Source organism: Antennarius striatus, chromosome 7 (genome assembly GCF_040054535.1).
Source record: "Antennarius striatus isolate MH-2024 chromosome 7, ASM4005453v1, whole genome shotgun sequence".
Lineage (NCBI taxonomy): Eukaryota > Metazoa > Chordata > Actinopteri > Lophiiformes > Antennariidae > Antennarius > Antennarius striatus.
In genome coordinates this window covers 10875352-10899398 of record NC_090782.1, presented here as the reverse complement: position 1 = coordinate 10899398, position 24047 = coordinate 10875352, and the positions used below count along the sequence as shown (strand labels likewise).

The following is a 24047-nucleotide window of genomic DNA, read 5'->3' as shown; positions in this document are numbered from 1 at the left end:
GGGATTTATCAGCATAAATCCCTGAATCCAATAAGACAGGTGAACAAAATGAGAAACTTCACAGATTATCTCCCCTGAAATCTCAAACATGAACAAACAGCAAGAGTTAAAAATAAACTACAAAACTAGTGTGAGGATGAGGAAATGGTAGGAAGTGGCCAATATGGAAGTGAACAACTTTTATAAGCCCCAGCAGCCGTTGGCCTTTGGAATAATTTCTGATTTGTGTGGTGATGCTTGACTCACCACCCTACAGTTTATCCTTCTGTGTTTATTGTGGCTTCACTGCATTGATCTGATGTGACACTGCTGACAACACAACTAGTCGCTGCTTGAGGACAAAGGTTTATTTTATCCATGAAACAGATCAAGCCTGTCCCTATTGTCCAGGAGCAGATCTGAAGGTACTTGATATTTGGTACTTGATCTGGAAACACCTCCAGACGATCTGGGTCAGACTTCAGCACCAATCAAACCAGTTCCCTCCAACAATCAGGTGTGAATCAGGGTGAAGCAAGGTGACGTGAGCCCGGCTTCAGGCGCCATCTTTAGAAGCAAACATCAAAGTAATATTCATCAATAAGTTGTGTTTAATTACCAGTTTAAACACAATGACTCTTATCTAATCATTTGATTCTGACCATTTCACAAACAATGAGTTCTATTATGTTATTATTCAAAAAAATATTTGTTTGAAAGCTTTATTTTGAAAGTGTGACTGGATGTTGTGTACTTGTCCCCTTCCCTTTCTGAGGAAACATGATTATTCTATATTTCTCTGTATTTCTTATTATTCTATATTTTCATAGTAATATTTCTTACGGAAATAACGTTACCCATCTTTAGGATGATGGAATCATCAAGAATCAGTCAGTACCTACCACACCTTTGATACATCAGAGGAATAAATCACCTTTAAGACTCAAAAGCAGTTGTTTTTCTCCTCAATATCACTGATTACAAGTTTTGGTTTTCCTTCTTTCTCAGGTAACCTGGTAAAACAGACCGTTTGTATGGCTTCTCTGTATAAAGTCTGTGTTTCTCATTTGTCAGCTGCAGATTCAAAGACACAGGATTTATGTGATTCTTTTATAGAGCAGCAAAAACAGAGAGCAAAGTGGAAACTCACGTCAGATATAAATCATAAAATCCAAAAGTGGATACATTTGTACCATAACAGTCTCATTTCAATACAATGGTGATACATCAACCTGCACTTTACAAGCATCATTATGTTGAAAAAATAATGATGAGGCCAAAGGTTTATCAATTCGAGAACTACAGGATATAGCAGATTTAGACTTTCCACTATGCACAGCGAAAATATTGCAATCATCACAGAGACCTGAGAGAGCCCAGCGAGGTGCTCAGACTTTATTAGATTTGTTCTGTGGTTGTCAGGGGGAACTTCTACAAAAATACTTAAACGTCCTGACTGTCTGTTGAGGACAATTTTCAGTTTTATGGCCTTTAACAGGAAAAGGTCATAAAATCCTTTCAGAGAACATTCCAGCAACAATATCACAGTCTGCTGGAGCAAGCCCAGTTTATAGGTCTGATATGAAATGTTGGAAATGAATTCACTCTGCGCACACACACACACACACACACACACACACACACACACACACACACACACACACACACACACACACACACACACACACACACACACACACACACAGCCCTGGAAAAAAATTCAGGAATATGAATACCTACTTTATTGGGCTGAAAAATATAGAATTGAAATGCATTATGAAAAGATCTTTCATTAACTTTATTGTGATCACACCTGATTTGAAATGGTATCAGTGCAGCTCCAAGAAATAGAGTTCCTCACTCCCAAGTGTCATGTCTGGAAAGGCAATACTGGACCTGGAACCAGAGGTCATATCAAAGGAAACACTGCCGCCCTCTGGTCAGATGGATGTACTGCCTGAAGTAGTATTTTATATTTACTGTACATGAGAGAAGCCATTGTCAGCCTACTCTTACTTTTATGTACTGTAGACTAACTTTGTAGAGTCATTATTTCTTCGAAGGAACCAACATCTCCCTCCATTTATTTGTGTCATATATATATATATATATATATATATTTTTTTTTTTTTTTTTTTTTTTTTTTAATTCAATAAATAAATACATTTTATGTGTGGTATAGAGATTTAACTGTTCTTACCATACTTTTGATGCATCAGGACTAATTCACCTTGACATGTGTCTGTGTAGGTTCTCGGTTATACAGGTCATGATTATCCAAAGCTGTTCAAGTCAATCCACTGAACGTTAAGAAAGTTCTTGAAGACGTTTCGTCTCTCATCCAAGAGACTTCTTCAGTTCTGAAGGTGGCTGGTCATGTCCCAGCTTATAAACCCTGTGGGGTGTGATCAGTGCTATTCACATTCCAACAACTGTTGTTGAAACCCGTCTGGCTCCTCAACAATTGTTGATGGGGGTGTCAAAGGGGGTAGTTGAAATGTGAGTTTCACCTTTGTATGCACCAGAGACATCTTCCTGTCTTGTGTTTAGCTGCCTCTACAAGTTCAATACAATGTTGAGACAAACCCATATACCATGGGAAATGTATATGGTGCATGATGAATCTACTCGATTTTTATATTTTTTCAATATTTTGATTTAAATCTATGTTGTCAGCAGTAATAACAGAAAATTTGAGGAAACACTGTTTGATTTGCGTTGGTTTTTGTGTGACACAGGTAGTCAAGCCGGAAGAAAACATAATTAACTGAGTCATGAAGCAAACCTCAGCAAGGACCTGGTCAGGACACCATCTGGTCCAGCTGCCCGTCTCCATTCACCTTCTCCAAGCCTCTGAGCCTTCAGTGATAAACTGTCCAGCTGAGCTGCAGATGAGTCAACAAAGCCAGAAGAGGGTCTGGGGGGAAGGGAATGTTTACTATACATCAGATAAAGCTTGCTTTGTGTGTGCATACACCTGGACAGAGGATGTTCAAGCCACAGGTCTTTCTCTGACTGTGGTGCAGTCTAGATATATAAAATTCAAGTTTTTGTTGGTAAGGAAGAGGAGTCTGTGCTTGTGACTGATACCCCCGACCTATACTGAATATTATTTGTTTTAAGAGATACCAAAAGAAATGTTGTCTTCCTTTTGCAGCATGAAACAACATTTAATGAATTTTTTGTCTCTGATAATATTGCAACCATTGTGATTTCACCAAAAACTATCAGAGCACGCACCACAATGGGGCTGGGACAAGGCAGTATTTTGCTTGAGCTAAAATATGGTGTGAATTTTTTTACAAGCCTTCTGACGCATGCGCTTTTGTTCTATGACACGTGGTGCGGTTTCCAGTCTCACCACTAGAGGGCAGTAAGATGTATCACCCTGGTCAAGCGGCCCCTGCTGCTCAGCAGAGGAAGACGTGGTGTCCTTTGGGAAGAATGGGCGTTCATTGTACCATAGTTCATCCTCTGCTCCGGGAATTACATGAAACGTAAACGTAAGTGTAATTTTATCTATTTCAACAAGGTACAAAGACCAAACAACAATGAACCAGCTATGTGTCTCTAAAGTCTACAACCAACACCTAAAATAAGCTTATATTTGTACGAATAATCATCAGGACATTAAATAAATTTTTATTAGTCGTTGTTGATCTTTGGTAAAAGAAACACATGGCCCAAACTTCCTAACATTATTGTATCTGATCAGAAAGTAGAGAACCCTGATGATGGATTGATGGATGGATGGATGGATGGATGGATGGATAGGTAGGTAGGTAGGTAGGTAGGTAGGTAGGTAGATAGATAGATAGATAGATAGATAGATAGATAGATAGATAGATAGATAGATAGATAGATAGATAGATAGATAGATAGATAGATAGATAGATAGATAGATAGATAGATAGATTTCATTAGTGTCAGTTCTCTTTCTACACCTGCTGATTTACCACAATGCATCTGGAGGTTGAGAACACCTGTCACCACTGACCTCTGACCTTGGGTTGCAGCTCTATGCTGACGACACTTGAGATGCCCGGTGACAATGCAAGGAGCACAAATGCAGATGGACACACAGAAAGCCACATCTAATTACATTACCTGTAATAATTCAATCCATTGGAGAACAGGTGCTTCCACAGACAACACACTCCCTCTATGTGTTTCTCCTCTAAACAGCATTACAGACATCCCCAGATGTCTGAGACCTCTGTTGTTGTCTGACACTGTCCTGTGTGTGCGCCATTTGTGTATTTGTGTGCAAATAAACGGCCTATGGAAAGCAGAAGGCTGCAGGCTGTTATCTGTTCATGTGAATGTTTGCTGTTACAACAGAGCCGTGGCTTCTGTACAACAAGCAAAGGAGATTTGTTCTGACATCAAGATAACCCCAACTCTTTCCCTCACACACACACACACACACACACACACACACATGTAGACATGCACGCATGCACACACGCACACAAGCTGATGGATGAAATGTGGACACAATCAGTGGAAAGGACTCATGGGAATATTGAGAATAGGATTAGTGACAAGAGCACTAGTCAGGACAGCCGTGAGACAAAGCAAATGAGATAAAGTTGATGAGAGATGTAAATTCAGCAGAGTGTTGAGTTAACTCAAGTCCTATATGGTCATGAGGATGGATAAGGAGGGTCTGATAAGAACAACTACAATTGTCCTCGGTGTATGACGTGTAAAGTATGACAGATGTTCCTGCCTGGTTTCATCCCTCAAGCCCCAGAGAAACCAACCTCCTGATCAGTCCAGCCAGCTCTCTGCAGCAGGCCATAAAATGCAAATAGGTGCCACTCTAATACCAACATGGCGCTCATTCAATCCTGCAGAGGAGTAATAAGCATAGATGGGAGGGCCTACTTTATTGATTCTGCACCAGGAGTAGCTTTAGGGTAGGTGTGATCACAGCGAACGTTTGAACAAGAGATAAGCTTCTACATCTGCTTTCTTAAGTTTGTGATCTAATGCGGGTGTGACATCGCTGACGATGTCAGCCGAGGGTCTGTGTTTGGGTTGCACGGATGTGAGGGAGAGGACTTTATGCAGAAGCCTTATCAGAGAGCAACACAAAGAACTATTCAGTGCTTAGAGAGACACAACAAAGGGCCAATTTACCGCAACAAAGACACCTCCGTCCTGGAGGCCACACTGGGTGCAAATCTGAACAAAAAAAGCCTCCCATGGGTTGTTGTTGAAACCACAGATCGCCATGCAAAAATTCTAACCTCAGGTAAAACAAGCCTGGGTGTGCAAAAGGGAAAACCAGTCACAAAAGGTCAGTCGCTAAAAACTAGCTTACAGTTGAAGTCAGTTTTCTTCAGGGGGAGGATTCAAAATTCAGGTTTAGTTTGAGACGTCAGCTGACAAATGACGAATATTCAGCAAAATCATTTTCCTAATATCTACCATTGATCCAATAGCCACTGTTAACCATTCTATTAACTAACCAGAATAATGGGGGCACTTACTTTGGAGGATATCTTACTGTATACGTTTAAAATATCCATTTTCAGTGATGTTTGGAAATACGAATAACTTACTCATCTCCGTAGAGGCAAGTACAGGTACGTCAAAATCTGGACAAACTAGACTAAAAAAATATGCACACAAGTCAATATCACTGTAGCTAAAAGACTAAATGCTTCTTCTAACTCAGCAAATTAGATCTTTAATGAAGGAAAAGGTATTACAGAATTTAAAAAAAAGCTTAAACACATTTAACTTTTTGCCCCTGACAAACTAGAGCGATGACTTCTGCTCAATGACATCCATAAAATATGAAAGCTGTGCTGAGTGGCATGCAGCAGGCATACTTCCTGTACACAGTGACGGGATTATAAAAGGTGGAACACGCCCCGTGAATCCCAGAATAGAGTCATCAGTTGATGGATGGGTCTGTCAAACGGGATGACCTGATCAATCCTATCCATCAAACACACTCAGAGTGTGAGACTGCAAGCAAGCCCTGAGTCAAGAGTAATCAACCAAACAAAAGGAAATGCAGATTACCTGTTGCTATAACAACTGCAGCTGCAGTGTGACAGCAATCCACTCTGACAGAGACACAAACAGAGCACGCTTTACAAGCAAAGTGAAATTTGATATTGCTCGGCAACCAGGTGCTTCCTAATAAACAACAGTAGCGAGGTAACCTGGTTAACCTGAAGGCCCCGCGTGCTTCAGCCCTCATCCTTGTTTGCTACGATGCACCCACATGTATGATTGGAGAGCATGTTCATGCACACACGGATGCGTGTTCTCACACACTGACATGTGTCCTTGATGTGCTCCAGGTTGAGTTCAAAGAGACAACATATGAAGATGAATTCAAATGTGCAGAGCCACGTTTGGGTTCATCATTTTGTAGGCAGCTGGGGAATCAGAGAAGCCCCCACTCCTTGGAGTTACCCCCCCCCACCCCTTCCCCACCCACTCTAGATGACCCCCCTCCCCCAGCCCATCATCATCAGACACCAGCAGCTGGCAGCCTGCCCCATTTAACTCCCTCCAGCACTCACTGGGCCCGGGTAATCACTGGTGCTCAGCACCATCCGTGGCCACCACACCTGCCCCCTTACTGGCAGGACCGTCCCATCTGGGACCTTATGGTGGGGCATCTCAGGGGGGTGTCCTCTTACTTCCAAAAACGGCTCATGGTGCTGTGAAAGCAAAGAGAAAATCCAGTCATCAGTGATTGGAGTCAAATCCTGTCAACGATGAGCTTCAAGATGCGTTCAGGTTCTCATGTCTGAACTTCCAGTGTGTGCAAGGAGTGTCTCACAGCCATTATGGCTGTAATAATAATGTTTGTGTACAGATTCAGCAAACTCACACGAGTCACAACAGCAAACTTCATCCAATCTTCAGTCTTTTCCCATTTATTATTATGCGAGGGTGTGAAATTTCCACTTCTTTTGTAATCAGGTAAATTTATAAAGGGCATTGCGTGTGTGACAATACAGAGAATACCGCTGCGTGTAGATGGTGCTGAGATAAGCCCTCATCATTAGCAGCAGCCAGATGGTAGGTTGATCATGCACATTGCTTTGCAACTCTGCTATCTGTCTTCCTCATTAGAAACCACATTCGCACAGAGAGAGAGAGAGTAATGATTTATTCAGCTTCAATCTGGGAATGAGAAATGACCCATGTGTCTGTTTCTGTTACACAACATGTAGGAGTTCACACCACTGGTCATGACAATAAGAATTGCAGCAGTAGTAACTGGGAGAAACAACCAGAAAGTGAAAGAGAGGTTATGTCTCCTGAATTCCCAGCTGGTAACCAGCTTTAAGATGAATAGAATAATGAACTGCTCATCTGCCAGAGGGTTGACCTCTGTTTATTCTCGCTTCATCGTCAAACACAAATGAGCAGCCTAACTGTGATGTAGCCCCCCAAAAACACTCATCCTCATACTCACTCAAATACCACTGCCAGGAGCCACATAGAGGTGCTGGTGGGGTTCGTTTATGACGCAGATCATATGGATGGATGTGTAGTCAGTCGTGAGTTCAGTACAGACGAAGAAGATTCATCTCCCTTGACATGCGCCGACATAAAAAACTATATTTAGCTGTTGGCGTCCGTGCGTAAAATGACGCTGGCGCAGACGCACGCAGGATGGTTGTGAACTGAATACTGATAGGCAAAAGGGGGAAAAGGTGCTTTGTATCGTTTGAGTTTTTATGAAATCAAATTTCTCTCAAAAGCCCTGATTATCATCAAACTAAACCACCTCAGTGGGACGGATTTTGAATAGTCATTCATTCTCATTTTGGACTGAACGAGTTTGACAGGAAAATAATATTTAAAAAATGTCTTGTATTTTCATGACATGCTGAAATAATAACACAGAAACTAAATACAATGTAAAATAAGGAAAAACTATTAATAAGGCCTTGCGTTCCGTGCGTATAGGCCAACCTTATTAATGAGCAGCAGACTCTCTCCATATCCCCATAGAGGTATTAATGACATTTTGCCTCTAATTAGCCCCAGACTGTAACTCATCCCACTGTAGGCCAGTGTACTTCCTGGGGCTGGGTGAGGGTGTAGACCTACTGCACTTTATGAATAATGAAAACATGACGTAAACAATGCGGTCCTCTTTGCAGCTCCGGCTTCAGGGGAGAGGCGGGCGCACCGAGTCGTGATGCGGCCGTGACGTAGTTTCAGTCGTGGATCTTTAATCCTCTGCCGCAGCAGCACAGCCGGTAACCAGAGGAGGGGGTAACACGGTCGGACGGGAGTGGACCTCTCAGGCTAGGTTACTCCAAGGCCGAAATAGCTCGGTCTTTAGATAGATGATAATAACACCGACTAAAACAGAGATTCCATTTAAAACGAGGCGACTATTTGCTTCAATAGGACTGACCCCCTCCTCTCTGTCTCTGCCTATTCACAGACGTTTTACTACTAAAGAGACCTCACATAGAAGCGGTGTTTAGAATATTTCTTGAATCGCATATAGCTGAATTTGATCTAAATCTGGTTGTCGGATATTACGCCTCCTGCGACCGATTGCGCTCCGACTCGCCCTTCAGCCGCGTCGCCGCGTCTCCGCTGTTCCTGTCAGCTGCTGCGCATCAGCAAAACATGCAGGATGAGCCTGTGGGGGTGACAACCACGCAGATACCCCCGTCAACAGAGGAAAAGGACATCAACTTCAGCATTCTCAGCAGATCCAGACCTCCATTGTACCACACCGACATCACCCCGGATTACAACCGTCTCAAGCAGAAGATCCCTTTTTCCGAGCCAGATCATTTTTGTCCGACGCAGTCCATCTGTGACCTTCAGCAAATACATCAGCAGTTAAGTCAGCACACTGAGTTTAGCCCACCAGAGTCGCCCCCACCCCAGGGACGCTTCAGTCACCTGCCGCAGACGCATCCGGAGCGCCGAGCCGCTGACCCCTGCGGCTCTCCCGTTGTAGAGGCTGAAGCTGATGCTGCGTCGCCATCGCGCACTTCCGGCAATCTGAACACGATCCAAATGGACTCCCCCATCGCCCACCATATAAATGGCAATGGCAGCAGCACCGGCAACATGTTGTCCGGAGGTCTCAGCGCCGCTTTTCCCAACCTCCCCACCCAGGAGATCCAGAGCGCCGGCGTCGGCTCGTCCTCACCGTCCCTCCCGGGCTTCGGCACACCGTGGTCCGTTCAGACCAGCTCGTCGCCCCCTCCTGCGTCCAACTCCATCAACCCCATCCACGCCAACGCCATTAACCAGATGCCCACCGCGGATTCCGACAACGGCTTCTACCCAGGTGTCCCCTCCTCCATCAACCCGGCCTTCTTCCAGAGTTTTTCGGCGGTGTCTGCTAATCCGTGCGCCGGGATTAACGTGCAGGGCTTCAACGGAGCGTTCTCACCCCAGATGAACGTCCCTCAGCAGGCGCAGAGCCGCAGGTCCGTCAGCCCGCAGATGCACCCCCAGCAGGGTGCCTTCCTGCAGCAGAGGAACAACTACAACCAACATCAGGTGAGCTGCTGTGGGGCCTAAATGGCACAAAAGCGACCATCTCTTGTCTACATCCTGTCTGTATGTATTGTTTAGCAGTCCTTTATTATAGGGCATGAATAGGCCCTGTCCCCACCAGAGCCCCATCCGGTTTACCTGTATGAATCCAGATCTAATGGGCCGAGTAGACAACAGTGTCCTTAGGTTGGGAGCATCATGTGAGACCTCTGACGTAAAGCATGACTAATAGCTTTATGTATTAAAATCTGCCAGTCAAAGTGTCCCACAGTGATTTTTTTCTAGACAATGCATCCATCAGATCCTCTGCAGCATATGAAGGGTGAACAGGGCAACAAGGGCCATCCAATGAATCTAGCTGTTGTTCCCTCCTGGATGCTGACAGTGGGATGCAGTCACATGGCACTGGGCCATCCACATCTTGTGCTTCACTCGGTGGGAACACAAAGCCTCGCAAGGTCTGATGTCCTAAATGAGATATTTATTTGTGTGTATGATGACGACATCTATAGTGTGTCGGTGCTGTGTGTGTGTGTGTGTGTGTGTGTGTGTGTGTGTGTGTGTGTGTGTTTTTTTTGCCAGGCAGTAAGGGGATCCAGAGGAAAGACCAGCGACATGAAGGTTTAGCTCATGCAGCAGTGTTGGGGCCTACACATTAGCATTCTGAGGCATCAGGTTTCTCATGTGATTTGCACATTGGGCGTGTGTCTGTGAGCATGTGTATTAAACCCTTTGCTTTGAATAGAGTGGTCTGTTGATGTATTTTGTATGGTGGAGGCCCTCCTCCTCTGATGGACCACAATAGAGCCTTATTTAACACAAATACACACAGGCCTCACTGATGAAACACAAATAATGGTATGGTCCTGTTTGATCATATCTAAGATGGAAGTGAAGATGATGTAGAACTCAATAAAGTTTAACTTTGTCATTGAACTGTTGAAATAAATGACCGGAAACATCTAAATAGGAAACGTGCGACCAAAGCAGAAAGACTCCTGTCTCACGTCTACAGCAGACAACCTTGACAAACTTACAAACATGTACGTAGTTTTTTTTTTCTTTACCCATTTTAAAACTATCATTTCTATGCACCAAACTGTTGATCATGTTGTTCTTATTGATGCAGGTTGTTTATTGTTTTTACACAAGTCTATATAGTGCTTTACAATTTTTACAACTAACTGTGACTCGGACTCCCAATCAAATGCGATAAAAACATTGATGTCTCTCATCGTGCTTACACAAATTAAAGACCAATGGGGGGAAAATGGAAAAAGAACCCAACTATGTTGGTTCCACTGCCGCATTCACAGAAAAACTATTTTCCCAACTTATTTCATGGTTTTTTTAAATGCTTTGAGGACACTTCTGTGCAAGAGAAAAAACAACTTCCACTTGTTCCCATTTTATCTTTATTTTATTCCATTGTGTATTGAGATAATAAAGAATATTGTTGAGAGACGCTTCTGTCTGACATTCCATAGCTGGCTGCAGTTTAATACAAAGGGAGCAGGAATTCAGATCAGATTCTGTGTGGAGTGTGTGAGAAACAGAAACTCTGTTGTCCTCTGGGGGCTGTTTTCACGTGAGTGCATGGAAGATTAAGCTTGAAGCGATTTAATGTGCGATTTTCTTAAGAATGGACATAAAGTCCAGGTTGAGGGAGAGTGTGTAACTTACACTGGCTGTGCTGCACACACGGGATACTTAGTATTAGACCTAAAGCCCTAAATCTTCTTATCCACCCTCCTGTCACAGGAGAAGATAAAGCAGGGCTGTGGCCGACCAGGAGAAACCAAAGAATAAAATGGACACCGAAAACAACACATAGATCCTATAAGATGCGTACATCCCGTTTTAACCCTCCATCTTTCTGCCCCTCTCCACCTGTGTGCAGCCCATGGTGAAGCCGTCCCCGTGGGCCAGTCACCAGGGGAATGGCTGGGGTTCCGCGGGGATGTCCTGGGGCCGTGATCACCGCAGAGGGAACGGCATGGGCGTCCCTGGCACAGTCAGTCACGCCTCACCCCTGAAGAAGCCCTTCTCCAGCAACGTCATCGCTCCTCCCAAGTTCCCACGCTCCGGAGGATCACTGGGGCCTAAGTCCTGGATAGAGGAGACCATGTTTCGCACAGACAGCAACAGCAACACCTTGTTGCCCCTACAGGTGAATATTGCTGTTTTAGTTTGGTGTGTGTGTGTGTGTGTGTGTGTGTGTGTGTGTGTGTGTGTGTGTTTGTGTGGCGTTAGCGGTGGGAAAGAACTGGGCAAAGGTAATTGTGAAGAGTGTGTCTCGGTGTGTGTGTGTGTCTTCGGTCATACACAACAGTGTGCAATGTTTCTTAGCATCTCATGGGAATGGAGGCGTTATAAGTGATTTACTGTACAGGTTTCACTGAAGGTGTGACACAGTGGGGCTAATTTATTTTTGGAACGTTCACATCATGAATGTGAGATCTAGTTCAAGACTGTTACACCTGAAGGCACCAGATGATAATCTTATTCAATGACAACCCTTTGTTTGCTAACAGTCCCTTCAGGCTCACAGGTCTGTCAGATGTGTGCTCTATGGGATGTGACTGTTATCACCCGTAACCTTCCACTGGAACAGGGCCTATTTTCCTACCTTATGACTGTTTTGAGCACTTCTCTCTGATTTTTCTCTAATTTTTGCAATCACCATAATAAAGCAGTATTAATCAGGTATCTTGGACAAAATGACCATTAATCATGTGAATATTACTTCATGATTTAAGTCACTCTTGACTCACAGTTACGCCGAACAACCATTTTGTGGTGCGTCTGGTGTTCGTGGATTTAATTCATGTATTGAATGCTGTCAACCAAATTTAAAATTAGATTTTAATCTGACATGTGCATTGTCTACAGGCAGAACTGCGTTTATTTTTCAAAGGTTTTGAATTCATATCGTAGCATCTCATAACATAGCATAGCATATATCATATCATATGCTACTATCAAACAGATACTAGTAGTAAAAATGACTTTTAAGCCAAATAATAGCCTGTATATATTTTATAGTCATATAATTGGAGTTCCTTTTGTCTACATGCAATTGTCTGTATTTTAGCATTTCGTATATTAATTTTTACATCATCAGTAGTTAGAATAGACTAACATCTTTATTCTCTTATCACAGCCAGTTATAGCCCACAAAAGCTAAAAGTGAGATACAGACTGTATATGGTTTTAATAGCTACTGCACTGCTTGTCTATTACTAGAATAAATAATAATAACAGAAAACGTGGTCATGTGACAATAAAATAATGGCATCATCTAAATAATTGTGACAACTCACAGTATTATTGTTCCTCTGAGCTAAAATTATTAGTGATATCAGTGCCAAGAAGCTCAGCACTTCCTATTCCAGGAAACGGGTCTGACTCCATGGATTGTTAATTTCCATAAACAATCTCGGATTCAGAATTTTTCAGATTCCAAGTCTTTTCCTTCCTTCCTCTCTGTTTAATGTTCGGCAACCGGTGGCACATCACTACTGTGTTATGTTCTGCACGTCATGTAGAGGTTGGATGAGAGAATGTTCCGTATACCATCAGTGAAAATGTAAAAACTGAACCTGACATCTAAATGAAAATGCATTAAAGGGAAACTTGTATCATGTTTCTGAATGATAGCAATTACTGCTCCATAGTTTAAAACCCATTTGGGATTAAATTGCTTTTTTACCATCATTACAAAAAGTTATTACTCAGTCTTCCTTCAGTGGCATCACATCATAAAGTCCTGTGTTTATTTGTCCAGTTTTAACATACATGATCTGAGTTACTGTATGGAATTTGTCCGATTTTAAACAAAAAGCAGCTGGAAGGAGTTCCTGCAGAGAACAATGAACTTCAGTTCATAATCTATTGTTACAAAGATTAGGATTATAATAAACCAAGATTATGAACATTGTTACAGATTGTTATTAATGAATAAGAAAATAAATGTTATGTTGGTTGAGCTCAATGTTTCAAGATAGAAGCAGTGATGAAGACTGGTAGGGTGTTTAGATTACATTTATTAACATAATATTGAAATAGATGCTGGATTGTATCCCTGCCTATTCAAGGAGCATTTCATCCAAATACAAGTCCATGGTTTCATGAACTACTGTCTCTGCTGTGCTAAAGCAACAAGTGGCATAGCCAGACATAAGTATATTTAGCAATCTGCAGTGCGTCACTATCCAAGTATGAAGACTTGGCAACGATGCTACCATTATGCTGGATGTGGTGAGACAGGTACGGAGCTCTGTGGCTTGAACCACCACGATGACCTCCAATGCAGCTCGGGTTTGGGGTTCCTGTCCTTATCTCCATCTATCTGTGGAAACGATCTGAGAGATCCTAAAGGCGGCTCACAATGTACCTTAGAACTGTTAAAAACCACGGAAAGAATGTTAATCCCGGCATGAGTTGCTCCCATTGCTTGAATCTTCTACATGAGAGGATGTATTATTCATAACCCTAATCACAAAAGTGTGTTGGAAACAGGAGGAATCTGTACTGATTCTGGTTATACATAAACTTTACACCTGTGTGTTTTTCAGGACCGATCCAGAATGTTCGACAGCCTGAACATGCACTCTCTGGAGAGCTCCCTGATTGACATCATGCGAGCGGAGCAGGATCCGATGAAAGGTAAGACTGCCTTTCCCTTTCTATCTCTGGTCACTGAGGCGATCATGTTTTAGTGAGGAGACCTGGCACCACCTGGAGTGTCAGGGTGCGGGGAAACGGCAGGGCCGTTGCCCCCAGAGCTGTGTTGTTTTTCCACACAGCAGCTTATTTTGTCCCCCGCTGAGAGCTTAATACTTTTGCCACCAGCTGAACATTTACATGACCTTACAGCTCTGATTCTGTCGCTGCTTAACCGGGGCGGCACACAGAGCTGAGAAAACCAGTGGAGAAAACAATGGTGTTTTGATATAATAATGAGTTACAGGCATTTTCTGACAGGCATACGACTTGAAATTTCTGAATTAGAGGAGACGTGAAGTAGGAGGTTGTGCATAGTCTAGTGTTTCTTTTTAATTATTTCTCTTGGTTTGGCCTGTATGGTGACACTGCCCTGGCCTCCTGGGCTCAGCTGTTGGACATCAGAGGAGCAGTGTCAAATAGCTGCACCCCTCCTCTCTTAGAGACGACTTCTTGGAGCACATTTACAGCCTCACAGGCGAGCTAAAGTTTTAATTCAATATAAAAAAGGCCCCAGATATAACACTGACGTATCTGTAGAAGCGTTATAATTGTTAAACAGATAGTTGTCTTTATCCATCAAGGGTCAACCTTTGCTCTCCTTTCACGGGCGAGTTTCTTGTTTTTCCTCCCGGAGCAGATGGAGAGGACACGGGCCAGTGTGCTCAGCGGAGGGAAGGGGATCCAGACTAATTTTAGACGTGATCATACTTTCACACACTGTGCATGACAGCCAGAGAGGAGATGAGAGGGAAGGAGGGCTTGTAAGGGTGGGCTCTGCCATTTTTAGCTTTGACACGGCTAGCACAAATGTGTCCAGCTTCAAAAGACAAAACCTGATCAACCAAACTTTCTAGAGCTGCAGGTCAACATGTTTATGAAACATTCAACTGTGTCCCTTCAATCAACAAGTGAAGCTTGAATTTAAACTCTTTGTATATAATAATTATTTATTCTACTTGATCTATTTTAATGCAGCCATATAGATTTTTAACACTTCTGACTTTGGTACCACCCAGTGGTGGAAATACATCGCTATTACACACCTATACCAGCGGTTGGCAACCTTTAACACTCAATGAGCTGTTTGGACTCGGTTTCCATGGAAATGAAAACACTGGGATAATAATTAGCAAAAACACCCCGAGTTGAAGGTCTCTTTCAAATGAATTAAAAAGCTGAACTTAAATTATCCATGTTGAAAATTAAAAAAATGTCATTCTTATATCACCGTTGGACTTTCGTAGCATGTAGCGGTGAAATAAATGTTTTTAAAAATCTGCTTTAATATTTATTTTACCTGGTCAATGGGACTTATGCTCTTAGCAGCTTTTGACAAGTGTGACTCATATTTTGAATGGTGAAAAATAATAAAATATGTATTAAAATATAATTTTATTTTAATGTTTCAAGATCACAATAATCTTCCAATTTACAGCAACATTATAAGAAGAAACTTACACAAATAAAGTACACATGAATTGAATATTTATGTTTTAATTTGCCAGCATAAGGATGAAAGAGCCACATGCAGCTCTGGAGCTGCAGGTTTCTGACCTCTGACCTATACCTAAACGCTGTTTGAAAACGACATAAGATCTCAACCAGTGGTCCCACAAAAAAAAAAAAAAAAAACACACAGCAGCACAATCAAGTGAGAGATAACAGAAAATCACAGAGAGCTGACCTGATGCAGAACACCGTCCACATTTAGAGATTACAATGAGACCAAGGACAAAATGAACCAGTAACACAATAGTTTTAAAACATAATAAAGAACCAGTGATGCTTTAGTGTTATTGCCTCCTCATTTATAAATATGTTAATCATGCTCTTTGTTAATCTATAGTACTGTGTTCATTATAGTGTCAGGAAAAAGTGAAAAATATAGAATTTTAATTAGTTTAGTTAAAAAAAATTAAAATTTCTGGAGCAGAGTCACCAACTGTCCAAATGCCAAAGTAATCAGACAGTAAATATTTACATTTTAAGAGTGTTATATTTTTCCATTTGTGCTTTATTAATTAAATGTTTCATTAGTCATCCAATATTTAGCAGATTCAGTTTCTATCAACCTATTGCTCAACTGATGAATTGATTACTCCATAAATTATTGTATGATGGATGTTAATGTATATTTTCACTGCCTGTTTGTTGGTTTGTTTGTCAACTGGACTACAAATTTAGATATAAATTCAGACAAAAGGGAATATTTACGACTTTTTATTTCTCAAGGATTAAAGCATAGATTTTGATTTTTGAAAAAAAGGACTTGGTATGACTGTGTGTTGTTAAAAATTTTAAAGGTTAGCTCTCACGATTTACATCCTGAATCATATAAATTGTGCTTATATGATTCATTTATTTGATATATAATTTAGTTTGTCCAGTAGTTTATCTGGTAGATTGGTGATGATCAAATCAACCTATATCTGTGTCATGTATTCCTCCAATCCTTATCGATCACGGTACATGTGGACCAGTCTTGTTAGAGTCTGTACAGTCATTATTGCCACTAGCATAGGTGTGAAAGAGAAGACCAGCTCGGCTGTATATATGTTCCGTCAGTCTCCTTTGTTCCGCTGCTGCCCGCAGTGTTTGCTGTAGTCACCAAGAGGCTATTTCAATACATCTACAGGCAGACATTGCAGTTGTGTGTGTCTTTGTTTGTATTCATCACCATATATGCACATCAGCCTCACCCTGTCCTCTCCATCCACTCCGCGTCTCATCTCTCTTTCTGTGTGTCTGTTTCTCATGTCAGGCCGTGTTGGATGCCCTAACCCGGGGGCCGATGGCCTGCTCATGCTCAATGGTAATTATCGCTCAGCCATCTCCCTCTGTTGTGTGTTCACAGTGTTTCCATTCTGATTTATGCACACACACACACGCACACGCACACGCACACACACACACACACACACACACACACACACACACACACACACACACACACACACACACACACAAAACAGCATAACAGTGGAGAAAAGTCAGGAGAACTGGATATTGAGTTCACCTGATGTCACAAACCCATAGGGTACATCTGTACCGAGTTCCGTTTGTCACGTGGCGCCTATGGTTTTTATATCCTTCGTACGTGAATCTTTCTACCATTAGCGAAGCGATTGTAATTGGTGTTTTTCCTTCTTAGTCTGGGAGATTAACATCTACCAGACTTAAACAAATATGGGCTGTGATGGTGCTCACATGATGAAGACTGTTTCTGTTGTTACACTGTCATCTGAGGACCCTGAACGCACCACAACCAATGCTTTATCACACCCTTTCATTAAAATGCAAGTGTAGCTGTGCCACTCAGAATGATTAAATCCCTGCAGATTTTCTTTCTCTCACAAGTGGACACACGCTGGTACCAGAAATAAAATCATGTTTTATAACAGTCCTAATTGGACACAAATCTGGACGGCCTTCACAAACAGTTCTTTAGCTTTGTTTGTTTCCTGTTTTCTCTGGGATCCAGCAGTCAAATATTCATCCATGTCCCATGTCAGAGGCTAAAGACTCTGAGACTGAACATGTTGCTGAGATAGGATTTGTCCCTGATAGAGGACATGCAAGGCTTTTCAGTGATGTACACATGTGGGTTTATTTTTCTGGTTTCACTCACAAAGCCACAGGTGGGACACATTTTGTGGAAAGAAGTAGAAGGAGTCTACAGAGAGGCTAAACGAGTTTCATTTTTCTGTTATTTGTTCAGACATCAGGTATTACTATATATTGATTCAGTGTGTTTTCCTGCACGTAGTACTAAATGAAAAACCGGAATAACTAACACTTCATGTGTTTCCTCTTTCTGTTTGTTACCTTATCAAACAAAAAATGTAATTCATAACACAGTCTCACTCTGGTTTTCTGCAGTATTTATATTGCTTTAAAGTATTGACAAGTACATTTTTTGTGATCTACGCTGACTGAAATGATAGGTGCTTGATAGTCAGAAGGGTAAAACAGGTTATATGCGCTCTTTAAAAAACCTGTAATCTCTACTTTTCCACATGCAGCCAGGAGCTATGGGAGACGTCGAGGTAAACTCTACATGTCTTTTTCCCTGTGGCTTATATCCCTGCGGCATGCTTCATTGCTTGAATGGATACCAAACCGAGGCCTCTGGCCTGGAGTTAGAATAAACATCTTTCTTTCTTTTCAAAATTGAAATTTTTTTTGTAATGTTATCATACAAATTTCCTCCACTAAATTATTTATGGCCATCAAAAGGATGGCAAAAGTAGTTTATGATTGTGTTGTTCTAGTATCCAGATCTGCATGATGTTCAGTGTTAATGGCTTTGTTTCTGAAGCTCTGTGACATTTGTGTTTCTGCTCTAAGGAACCCCAAAGTCTTCAATTTAACATGAAAAAATATCTTAAATTAAGATGAAATATTATTTTGTATAATTTCCATCAGAATAATTAATAGTTTTCGTTATAATTTTTTATAGTATTCATATTTCTACATGCTCTTTCTCAAAAGTCTGTTTTTATCTGTTTTTCAAACAGTTGCCAATGAAATCTAGAATTTATTACTGAGTGGATTTGTAGTAAATACTTCACACATTATAACTATGTACTCTATCAAGACTTGGGGCCTCTGTAATTGTCAGTGATGTTATTAACAGCTTTGGTCCACACAGCCTGACCTACCCACTCCTGCATCATCTGCATCAATGTCCAGAGTGGAACACCTCCCATCACAATCACGCTTTGAGTCACAGCTTCATTAAAATACAAATAACAAGAGAAACACTAGTTCACAGATTCCCCTTCATACTGGTTGATAAACAGTTGCATGACAGGTCTTTTCTCTTCACCAGGTCGTTCCTCTCTCTTCCCTATTGATGACAATCTCCTCGACGATGGCCATGGCAGCCAGGGTGTCCCAGGAGTCCTCGGCTCCCCCAACTGTTATCCCCACCAAAATGGGGAACGCATTGAGCGCTTCTCTCGCAAGGTATTTGTGGGAGGTTTGCCCCCTGATATAGATGAAGGTGAGTGCATCAAAACTGCCCGTCTGGATTTCACTGCATATCTGGCATTAGCTTCCTCTTCCATTAGCTTTCTCTTTATCCTCTATCACTTATTTTTCTCTTTTCTTCAGATGAAATAACCTCAAGTTTCCGCCGCTTTGGTCACCTGGTAGTCGACTGGCCACACAAAGCAGAGAGCAAGTCCTATTTCCCACCTAAAGGTAAATAGCAAAGGCTGATGATCAGAAATAGGGCATCATTGAAAACTGATAATGTTTGCTTCACATCTTCATCACATTTCTACGTGCTGAGTGTGTTCACTGAAGCTGTGGATGTGTGTTTCCCAGGATACGCCTTCCTGTTGTTCCAGGAGGAGAGCTCAGTGCAGGCTCTGATTGAAGCCTGCATGGAGGAGGACGGGAAGCTTTACCTGTGTGTCTCCAGCCCCACCATCAAGGACAAACCAGTGAGCTCAGCAGCACCTCACACTACATGCTCAGTTTGATGATGTAGAATTTATCCTTAATAAAGAAAGTGGGTTTAATGTGAAATCATCAGGTACAAATTCGACCATGGAACCTGAGCGACAGTGATTTTGTGATGGATGGATCTCAGCCCCTGGATCCCCGGAAAACCATCTTTGTAGGCGGAGTCCCTCGTCCGCTAAGAGCAAGTAAATGCAATTCCGTTGTTGCTCCTTGAGTGATTTCATATGTACTACACATAGTAATAGATGGTCATCAGATGATGTGAGCGTCGTTTCCTCCCTCCTCATCTTACTCATCTAAATATATTCGCTTGTCGTTTCACACTCTGACTAGTTGAACTGGCCATGATTATGGATCGTCTGTATGGAGGAGTGTGCTACGCAGGAATCGACACCGATCCGGAGCTCAAGTACCCCAAGGGGGCGGGACGAGTGGCCTTCTCCAATCAGCAGAGCTACATCGCTGCCATCAGTGCAAGATTTGTCCAGCTGCAGCATGGAGACATTGACAAACGGGTACGTCCCTGTTTTTGTGCGTCAGACTTTTGTGTGTCACAAGCATCATTTTGATGACATCCTACAGGATGTTATCTACACTTGCATTACGTATGCTTCTCTTCTGTGTGTGTGTATGCAGGTGGAGGTGAAGCCCTACGTCCTGGATGATCAGCTATGTGATGAGTGTCAGGGCGCACGCTGTGGAGGAAAATTTGCTCCCTTTTTCTGTGCTAATGTCACCTGTCTGCAGTACTACTGCGAATTCTGCTGGGCTAACATCCACTCCCGCGCAGGACGTGAGTTCCACAAGCCGCTGGTGAAAGAGGGAGCCGACCGCCCACGCCAGATTCACTTCCGCTGGAACTAGAGATGTGACCACAGCCATGATGACAGTCAGAGGGAAGGAAAACTAAACATTGGCTGACAGGAAAAAAAGAGCATCGCTCTGCCTCTCCTGCTTTCTTAAGCTATCACTATAATCGAGTATGTAACACTATACAGTATGTGCTATATATATCTATATATCTTTTGTAGCAGCCAAACACCACAAGCCTCAGTTTTTCACCAAAATCCCCCTCACATCTCAGGCTCTGACAACTCTACAACTCTTTTGTGGTACTTTCATCTTTTCTAAGAGGAGATTTAAAAAGAGATTGATTTTTGTAGGTTTTTATTATTATGATTATTATTATTTTTGTATGTGAGATTTGAAGTAGCTATCTATGGGAATGTTTTTGCATGGGGGCAGCTTGTCTGTCTGTTTGTCTGCTGCTAGCCACCCTACAGTTTGTGTAGTGCACACTTGTTTCTGGGAAAACCTTGATTCTCTTAATGAAGACGCCCCAGGTCATTAACCAAAGGTAGCAAAAAGATAGCAAACATAAAATTGACGAGTTTTCTGCTGCAAAACAAAATACTTGTTTTTTAAATGTTATCATGGGCTCTTTCTTTTTTGGTCAGAGGGTTTATCATAAACAAAGATGATATAGTCGTTTCTGCGCTCACACTGACCCATAGAGTGATACCTCAAAATGCTAAATCTGGTTTCTTGCTAACTGTATTCAACATTTATACATAAGGTATTTTAGAAGCTTTGCTGCTATATATACATATATCTTAATATATGTGTAGGGATTATATTTAATGCCATTTATGAAACAGAATCATGTAAAAGGAAATGCAGTATGCACTCATTAATGGCCCCCATTGCCAATGGAAGTGCATGTTACAATAGATTTAGTTACACAAATAGCATATATATGATAGATGTGAGAAAAAAAACAACAAACCACTGAAATAATAATTAAAGTCAAGATGTTAAAGTCTAGTAGCATGACCATCTAATACAGATTTCTAAGAGGGAAAAAAATCAGACAAAGCTAAATATGTTTAAAAAAAATCTATTTAAACCTGCATGCATCAATGTTTATCTGTTGTTTGATTCGTTTACATACGTAACAATACAAAAAGTGATATTGGTTCTACTGTAGATTTAGTAGAAGCCATCATTTTGTGACACATGATGGCCTGTGTGGCAAAAAACAAAAAAATCCTGTTGAGAAGCAGAGTGGTGTTCAGTGGTTTGTGTTTGTGTCGTCCCTGTGCCGTGTGACTGTTTTAGTGTAGACTGAGGCTCTAGTTTAGTTACCGACCGACTATGTAGAGGAGAGTTAAAGCATCAGGCCTGCTCCTGCCTTCACCCTTCCTACCCCGCATCTCCGTGTGGTCCCAAAGGTTACAGACCAAATGCAAACAAACAGACTCAATCAGCTTGGATTTGACCTTGAGGAAGCTGAAGGTCGTGTTAGTGAGCACCATACAGCATTTTGTAATCTAGGGAAACTCTCCGACGGGGACAATGATAGCCTCTCGGCACATGCTAAAGATGAAACTCCTCTCTTTGTTTGCTGATTTTCCATCACCACCCTTGAATTATTCAAAATGAAAAAAATAAATAAAAATTTAGGGACAATCTTTCTGTAAGGATGGTGGCCCTGCCGTCCGTCTGGTACTGTACAAGTGTGTCGCTCTTGTGTCGTAGTTTTTGTGTTCCATGCCCTGGTGTATCGGTGTTGAGGAGTCATGTGTGTCACAAAACCTCAATGAAACTGAGACTTCTAGCTGAGTCATATAATTAGATCTATTTACGTTGACTTACCCATCACTGGCCCTTCAATATGTTTTTATAGTAAATAATATGCACAGTTTTCTATATCCCTCAATCATTTGGTTTGTATCCACCCCCCTTTAGTGATTTCAGTGCAGATCTGGCTTCACTGAAGCCCCCACTTATTTATAATTCTAAAGATGATTTCTTTTTTAATTTAATTACATTCTTTCATGATTACTTATTTAAAATGTAGCGTGAAGCAGTGGTCTTAAGTTATCTATATTATGTAGAAGTAGAGGAGATATATTAATATATTCTAATGTGGTATGGATGTAGTGTGGTGTGGGACGGCGATGGAGGAGGGAGTTACAGAGCAAGCTCCTGTCGTCCCTCTGTGGCTTTAGTTCTCATGACGTGAACATGTATGGATATCGTTACCTGTAACACTTGACTCTTGCTGTTTCTGTGAGGTTCTATTTTCTATGTTGAACACTGTTCCTTTGGTCTGTATGTGTCTTTGTTTTTGTAAAAATTATATTTATTTCACTATTTTTGTAGAAAAAAAAATGATTTGAGTTTAATCGTATTTTTCTATTTGAATAGGATCATTATACAATTTATTTACCCCACCACCACCACCACCCAGTGCTAATTATGTCCAAAAAACTTTTGTTCAGAGACAAAGAACCCCATCATTAGCAACCACATCAAAGTTTTTTATATGCTGTTGATTTTTATTTTGATACACATGACACATTTCATTTGAAGGAAGGAAACGTGAAGGTTTTATTATATTCTTGGAAGACACTTGAGATTCTCCCCTGTTGCATCGAGGCCACAGCTGCCTGTCCTCGTAGATGCTATGAAACTTGAATATAACACATTTTGAAAGGCTGACTAACCTCGAATCTGTGTTGTGATGTGCAATACTGTTTCTAATGTTTGTATAAAAGTAAGAACTACAGTGTAAACCTTTTTAATGCAGATTTATTTTTTTCATTGCATATTTTGCAGATTTCTGATCCACAGTGTCATTTTTTACTGTCAGAAAAATAAACCCCGTTTTTTCATTGCAACTATTTTTAAATCCAAATATCTTTGTACTGATGTAAATGATTGTAGTTATTTTGGATAGTGTTTTGCTAACAAAAGGAGAGACTTTTTCATGCATATTTCTATTTCATTTCATCTTGTTTTAACCCACATTTTACTTAATTTAATAGCAGAATTCTTGGAATAATTTTTCATATTTAAATGTCATTGATATTATTTTGTATTTTTATGTGAAAATACACTATATATATAAATTTAAAATGCTAATTGCTAAAATATAATTTGATTTTAATTATTTTTAAAGCTAAACATTTGTAATTTTATCGTCAAAGTGTCTAATTTCTAAATCAGAGTTTGTGTATAAATTCACAAAAGTGGTTTATGAGGTGTTTGGATTGTAATTATTATTGAATGGTTCTTTGATATGCAAAATGAATATCATGTTTTTTTTGTTGGTTTTGTATTTAAATGGGGTGTTGATTACAATCTTTTTGTTTCTTTCACTTCCTGAATAAAGACCCATTCTGTTTGGACACAACACTGTTGCTACTGCAGGCTGCATGTCTTGTCAAAGAATTCTTTCAAGTCAAAGAATAATGAAGAAAAATAGTAGAAAGTGTTGATCAAAAAAAGAAAAAGATCGTGATTAAAGCCAAAGCACTCCAACTTTTATATTCTGCATCACAGATGCA

General features: G+C 41.2%; 1 protein-coding gene and 1 long non-coding RNA gene across 4 annotated transcripts; one reads left to right on the top strand and one right to left on the bottom strand.

Annotated features, from left to right (window-relative positions):
* Window positions 1-5833: 5833 nt before the first annotated feature.
* LOC137598681 (uncharacterized) lies at window positions 5834-6642 on the bottom strand. The gene is made up of 3 exons (XR_011036721.1): window positions 6528-6642; window positions 6019-6062; window positions 5834-5904 (listed from the first exon to the last, which is right to left on the bottom strand). It is a non-coding gene; the product is annotated as an uncharacterized lncRNA (long non-coding RNA).
* Window positions 6643-8057: 1415 nt separating this feature from the next.
* Window positions 8058-23395, top strand: cpeb2 (cytoplasmic polyadenylation element binding protein 2). Of its 3 annotated transcripts, XM_068319098.1 has the most exons (11): window positions 8058-9498; window positions 11396-11665; window positions 14073-14163; window positions 16985-17035; window positions 18246-18269; window positions 19055-19228; window positions 19339-19428; window positions 19555-19673; window positions 19766-19880; window positions 20029-20210; window positions 20332-23395. In XM_068319098.1, exons 1-11 carry the CDS (start codon window positions 8608-8610, stop codon window positions 20557-20559), a joined length of 2235 nt encoding a protein of 744 aa, XP_068175199.1. In that variant the 5' UTR covers window positions 8058-8607; the 3' UTR covers window positions 20560-23395. The 3 variants fall into 3 exon arrangements, with proteins under 3 accessions (XP_068175199.1, XP_068175201.1, XP_068175200.1); XM_068319099.1 differs by lacking the exon at window positions 18246-18269 and having other exon boundaries at window positions 8059-9498; XM_068319100.1 differs by lacking the exons at window positions 16985-17035; window positions 18246-18269.
* The last annotated feature ends 652 nt before the right edge of the window (window positions 23396-24047 follow it).